We start from the raw sequence: 6387 nt of genomic DNA on the forward strand, positions 1-6387 counted from the left end.
CCATGGGCTGGCTGCGAGTATGCATATTTTTTAATCTAATAGCAATTGCCAGTTTGCTTTGTTAAAAATGCTGCAGTAATTCAGATGCCCAGCAGCAGCACATGAAAGTAAGGCAGCTCCTAATTTGTCATCGTGCCCTGTGTATGACACACACGAGCCCCCAGCTCAACATGTGAGCTTTGCAGCCTGGTCCCCTCACCTGTTGTAGTTATGGACCAGATCAAAGATCATCATGTCTGTGGTGTTGACAAATTTGCACTGGACGGGCAGAAACTCTCCATCAGCAGAACACTGGGGTGGCGACTTGTCCCCTACCCCGTGGAGAAGACGGCGGTTTCTTATCTCACAGCTCCTTGGACCTAAACATTTTAATGGAAAAAAATGTTAAATTCTTCTCTATGAGTGGGTGCATATATTTCTGCAGTCAAGCTGCATACATAGTCAAGCATCGCTTAATGACAGGGATATGCTCTGAGAAATGCATCATTAGGCGACTTCATCTTTGCGCGAACATCGTAGAGTGTGCCTACACAAACCCAGGTGGTGTAGCCTAGTACACATGCAGGCTATGTGGTATAGCCTATTGCTCCTAGGCTATACACCTGTATAGCATGTTACTGTACTGAGTGCTGTAGGCAGCTGTAATACAATGGCACGTATTCATGCATGTAAACATAGCAAAGGGATAGATTACAAAAAAACAGGTACACTTATATAGGGGGCTTACCATGAATGGAGCTTGCAGGACTGGAAGTTGCTCTGCGTGGTCAGTGAGTGAGTGGTGAGTGAATGTGAAGGCCTAGGACATTACTGTACAGTACTGCAGATTTTATAAATGCTGTATACTTAGACTACACTAAATTTATCAGAAATATTTTTCTTTCTCAATAATAAATTAACCTTAACTTATTGTAACTCTTTTACTTTTTAAACTTATTTTAACTTTTTGACTCTTTTATAATAACACTTAGCTTAAAACACAAACACATTTTATAGCTGTGTAAAAATACTTTATATTCTCATTTTACAAGCTTTTTTCTATTTTTAGATTTTTAAATTTATTTACTTTTTAAGCTTTTTTTTTTTTTTTTTTTGAGACAGAGTCCCACTTTGTTGCCCAGGCTAGAGTGAGTGCCGTGGCGTCAGCCTAGCTCTCAGCAACCTCAAACTCCTGGGCTCAAGCAATCTTCCTGCCTCAGCCTCCCAAGTAGCTGGGACTACAGGCATGCGCCACCATGCCTGGCTAATTTTTTCTATATATATTAGTTGGGCAATTAATTTCTTTCTATTTATATTAGAGATGAGGTCTCACTCTTGCTCAGGCTGGTTTCGAACTCCTGACCTTGAGCAATCCGCCCGCCTCGGCCTCCCAGAGTGCTAGGATTACAGGCATGAGCCACCTCACCCGGACTTAAGCTTGTTTTGCAAAAAAAAAAAAAAAAAACTAAGACCCGAACACACACCCCTGTGTTGGCGGACACAGGTCAGGACCATCAAGACATCACTAGGCAACAGGAATCTTTCAGCTTCATGTAAATCTTATGGGACCACCATCACATAGTCCGAGGCCCCAACAGTGACTAAGGAGGTCTGTACCAGGAGACTTGCAAACACTCATTTAAATCCTGTTTATGTTTCCGATGATCAGCCAGGCTTGTGGATTGTCCACTAAATGGAAATATTCGCAGTAATAAAATCTCCCGTCATAACGCTTTCATTTTCCCCATCGAGGGGCCAAGCTCTCTGCCCACGGCGTCAGGGGCCCCAAAGGACCTGCGACCCCTCCCTCTTCTGGGGGCTGGTGCTCAGTGCCACTCACATCGCCGGGGCCTGCCCCGCTGCCGGGTCCCGTACACCTCCATGCCCTCCACGTCCACACACCAGCACTGCTCCCGCCAAACGTCGCACTGCACGGGCGTGTACTCCCCGGAGTCCCCACACTGAGGGAGGTAGGACGTGGCCGTGCTGTTAAGGTAGCCACTCAACAAGATCCGCTGTTTCTGCAGCTGACAGAACGACAGACCTGTGGGTGCAAAGAGCAGTGTCAGGTGGTCAGGTGGTGCCGCCCAGAAACTTCCAGGGGGCTGGACCCACTGAGACTCCAGCTCCCTCCCCAAGGGACACAGCTGGGAGGGAAACGACCAGCCCGAAGACCCTTAGTGCGTTGGCGGCAGTCTCAGGCCTCCCTCGTGTTCAGACTGTTCTAGCACCTCGTGGACTGAGTCAGAAAAGGGCGATGTCACTGTGTCACATCAATCAGCCATACACCCCACAGCCCTGGAGCTGCGGAGGGGAGGTGGGAACAGAGTCCGGGCCTGGCCTTCCCAGAGCTTGTGTGCATCCAGACTTTTCCGCGTGCCTGCTGCGTAACCCTGGGAAGCCGCTGCACTATGCATGCCTCACTCTCCTTCTCTGCACAGTGGAGATACAGCTGCCTTCTTCCCGGTGCACCAGAGTTAGGGACGTGGGCTGCCATAGTTTGCATATGTGTCCCCTCCAAATCTCATATTGAAATTTGTCCCCCAGTGTTGGAGGTGAGCTCTAACGAGAAGTGTTTGGGTCATGGGGACGGATCCTTCATGAACACATTGATGCCGCCCCTTGGAGGCTAGTGAGGTCTCTGCCAGCTCCTAGGGCAGATGGCTGTTAAAAGGAGCCTGGCAGCTCTCCCTGTCTCTCTTGCTTCCTCTCCCTCCATGTGATGCGCACACGCCAGCTCCCCTTCCCCTTCCTCCGTGAGTGGAAGCAGCCCGAGTCCCCCGCCAGGAGCAGATGCTGGTGCCCGTACTTCTCATACAGCCCGCAGAGCCCAGAGCCAAGCACACCTCTTCTCCTTATGAATTTCCACGCCTCGCGTATTCCTTTATAGCAACACAAAGGACTAAGACGTTAACGGCGATTGCACCTGTTGAATGCCTACCACGTGCCTGGTGTTTACAAGGGTTTTGAATCCTCACAACGTCATTATGAGGCAGATCCTACACTCATGTCACGGAGGAGGAACTGCAGCCCAGAGAGGGTGTGTGACAGCCACATCCACGCAGCAGGGGACCGTGGAGAGCCAGCCTGACCCCATGATAGCCATGCCAGCCTCAGAAAACCAGTGCCCCAAACTGAGCTTTTACCCACCAAAGAATAGCTTTGGTTTTAGGCTTGATTTCATCATTTTAAGGTGGTTGGCTTAAGTTGACCTTTGTTTTAGGGTTATGACATGCTTTAAATGGGGACTGTGTTTCTTTGACTACTCAACATGATAATCATTGTAACTGGATGGTTTTACCCAAGTCCCAAATGTTGGAAATTCCTCACACTACATTGAGAAAGCGTTTCCTGTCTCCACGGCCACTGTCTGATTTCAGGGGACTCTAATGTCTATTCCCCACTGTTTTCTCAGCACCAGGCACAGTGCCTGGCACATGGGAGGGACTTGGTAGCTATTTGCTGGACAAATAACTCCATCGTCTCATTCGATTATGACAGAGGTCCTGTAGGAAATAGGGCCTTGCCTGGTGTTTAAGGGCCATTCTCAATCAAAGAGGAGGAGCCAGCCACCCAGGGGAGACTTGACTGTCACCCACCCAAGCCTAGTGCGTATTTCCGGATCTGAGCCATCCTAGCAAGGCCCCTCCTGTCCCAGCTGGTGCCCCTTTCACACTTACAAGCCACTGGCCGTCCGGGCCGCCTGCTGCCCGGGACCTCGGTGCCGTCAGCATCTGTGCACCAGCAGGAGCGGCCATCATTCTTGCACTGGACGGTCCTGAGGAGGAGAGACACAGCAGGTGACTCTGCGATGGGTTCCCCAAGCCACACCCTGGTTCCCGCCCAGGTCACCTTCCTTCTTCCTTTCCACTCTTCCAAGCTTCAGCTCATTTAAATTGGGGAGAGAGTGGGGTGGAGGCGGTGGCTGACTTAGAAAGGAAAGGCAATATTTTCCTGCCTGGCCGGCACCTGCACCTACTCCCGCCTCGGCCACCCAGCCTGCCAGCCCTGAAGCAAGTGCCCCACCCGGGACACACAGCTTCAGCCACATCTACCCAGTGCCCCTGGTGGTTAGGAGGCTGCAGAGGGTAAAGGCAGTGTCCTCGTTATGAGGATAGGGTGTGGGGACCCAGTGAGGCCATGGCAGCAGGTTATAGTGGGAAGCACATGGGCGTGGATCAGGCCAGGCCGAGGAGTGGGCTCCCCAGGGGGTGATGGCTGCACTGAGACCTGCGGGACGGTCAGGGGGTGTGAGAAGGCGATGGGAGTTCCAGGTAAAGGGAACAGCACAGGCAAAGCCTCCTGAGGGCTGGGCAGCCGTGGCACTGCAAGTGGCCGGAATGAGAGACATGAGACTAGGAACCTCAATAAGGCCTGTGAAAGGGAGACACCTCATTAGCTCCTTCCCTGCTGCTCCCAAATCCCCAGAGATCCCAGCAGGGGCCGGACTAGCAGCACCTCTTTGTGCTCCCGGGAAGTCGGGCGTGTTAAGAGTGTATGTAAGATAGCGGGGTCGGGGAGGGTGTTCCATGGATGTTTCCCAGAACAGTCACAAAGACGGAGTTCCCCTGGAATAGCACAGGGAAATTTCAACTGAAGGCACGTTACGAAGGATTCCTATCTATCTATTCGCCAGGGAAGAGTTGTTCAGATCATCACCACACTTTCTGCAGAGTCTCAGGCCCCCGGTCTGTGTTAGGGCAGCTGGGATACCCCTTTCAGAGAGGAGCTCACTGAGGAGAGCTGGCCTGGGCGGGGTGGGAGGGAGGTTGCAGACCGGAAAGGCCGCCGGCCTCTGCCTCCCTCCGCCCCAGCTTCTCAAGAGGATCCTAAGGGGAGGGGAGGCGCCAAGGCGCAGACCATTTGGCCACTCCCCCACCACAGGCACCTGTCATTAAAGCAGTCAGATCACGGTAACGGTGTTGGCAGGAAGAGCAGGAAGGGCGTGGGCAGTGGGCAGGGCAAGATGACGTACGGCTCGGGGCTCGCTCAGGCAGGTTGTCCAGTGCTCACTAGCCTGGGGAACCGAGAGGGGGCGCCTCCAAATGACAGCGGCCAGGTCTCGTGTGCACAGAGGGGTTGAAAGGGCTAGCTCGGGAAGAAGGGAGAAGGCACCATAGGACCCTGAGAGTCTGACCCCCGTAGGGCATCTAAGGCCCCCGAGAGTCCGCTGTGACATCAGTCAGACTTACTGGAAGCTGCCATCCTCGGAGCACTGGGGCACGTAGTCCGCCTGCTTCAGAAAGGCCCTTTCCCTCTGCAGCTCGCAGGGACGGAGTGGCTGGGCATCCACCTGGTACTCTGGGGAAGGGAGCGGCTCCTCAGAGGAGGGTGTGGCCCGGGCCCCAGTGGCAGGGACGGGCTCTGGGGGACACAGGTGCCTTTCCAGCAGCATCGTCATCACCTGTCACAGCCTAACTTGCACTTGGCAGCCAGGCGCCCTTCTCCAAGTGTGGCGTTAGCTCACTTAATGCTCAGCACTCCCCCGAGAGGTGACAGGTAACATTTCCAGGTCACTCATGTGGCACCAAGACTCAGGTAGTGAGAGTAACTGCCCAAGGTCACGCAGTTGGCAAGGAAAGGATTTCAAACCCCACCTGGGGACTGCACATCCCCCTCCCCCGCGCTACTGGATCGGGTCAGAACACCCTGAGGACGTTGTCCTCCAATGCATCAAGCCACTCCCTGCGGTCGTAGCACCTTCCTGGCACACGGTAGGAATACAAATTAGTTAATAATGTACTTGTGTTACATGGAAAACCCATGTAACATGCAAGATCTTACTCAGAAATCACAACTGCATCATAAGGTGTCATTTGCTTCCTTTTTAATGAAGAAACTAAAGCTTGGCACTTTGCCGAAAGTCCCACGGCTAAGTGGCTAAGCCCAAGGTAGAATTTAGGTCTATTTCACTGCACAGGTAGGTTTACTTTATCTACTACCTGCTAGCTACTTAAATACCTTGCATAGATGACACAGACTTTGGGATAGCTAGGAGGATAAAAAGCCACGGTCAATAGCAAACCCCGCTAACAGGGTGGGGTGAGGGAAGCTAGGATTGAATTAGGGAGATCAGGTTTCCCATCTCTGCTCCACCAACCACTAGCTCTGTGACCTCAGGCAATTCAGTTCACCTCCCTGAGCCTCTGTCTCTTCATCTTAAGAGGAAGGAGCAAATAACCAAACATCTGGGTATTTGGGGGATCAAATTAAATCGCACCTATTCAAAGTTCCTGGGGCAGAGCTGGCTGACACTGGAGCTCCCTCCCCACCCCTGACTCCACGGCCTCAGAACTCACCAAAGATGTTGGCCGACACTAAGCAGGCTGAGCCCAGCAGGCTGAAGAACCACAGGACCAGGGCCATTTTCCTGGCCCCTTCCTGGGATGCAGGGGTAGAAGCCACTGC

General features: G+C 52.6%; 1 protein-coding gene across 1 annotated transcript in view; it reads right to left on the reverse strand.

The window, feature by feature from the left end:
• TG (thyroglobulin) overlaps nucleotides 1-6387 on the reverse strand; it is a 240320-nt gene extending 233933 nt beyond the window's left edge. Inside the window, exons 1-5 of the mRNA XM_076005003.1 lie at nucleotides 6279-6387; nucleotides 5172-5280; nucleotides 3660-3757; nucleotides 1820-2023; nucleotides 200-359 (exon numbers count right to left, since the gene is read on the reverse strand). Coding sequence (XP_075861118.1) covers nucleotides 200-359; nucleotides 1820-2023; nucleotides 3660-3757; nucleotides 5172-5280; nucleotides 6279-6345 — 638 coding nt within the window. The 5' untranslated portion in view covers nucleotides 6346-6387. The remainder of the gene's footprint in view (nucleotides 1-199; nucleotides 360-1819; nucleotides 2024-3659; nucleotides 3758-5171; nucleotides 5281-6278) is intronic.

Source organism: Microcebus murinus, chromosome 7 (genome assembly GCF_040939455.1).
Source record: "Microcebus murinus isolate Inina chromosome 7, M.murinus_Inina_mat1.0, whole genome shotgun sequence".
Lineage (NCBI taxonomy): Eukaryota > Metazoa > Chordata > Mammalia > Primates > Cheirogaleidae > Microcebus > Microcebus murinus.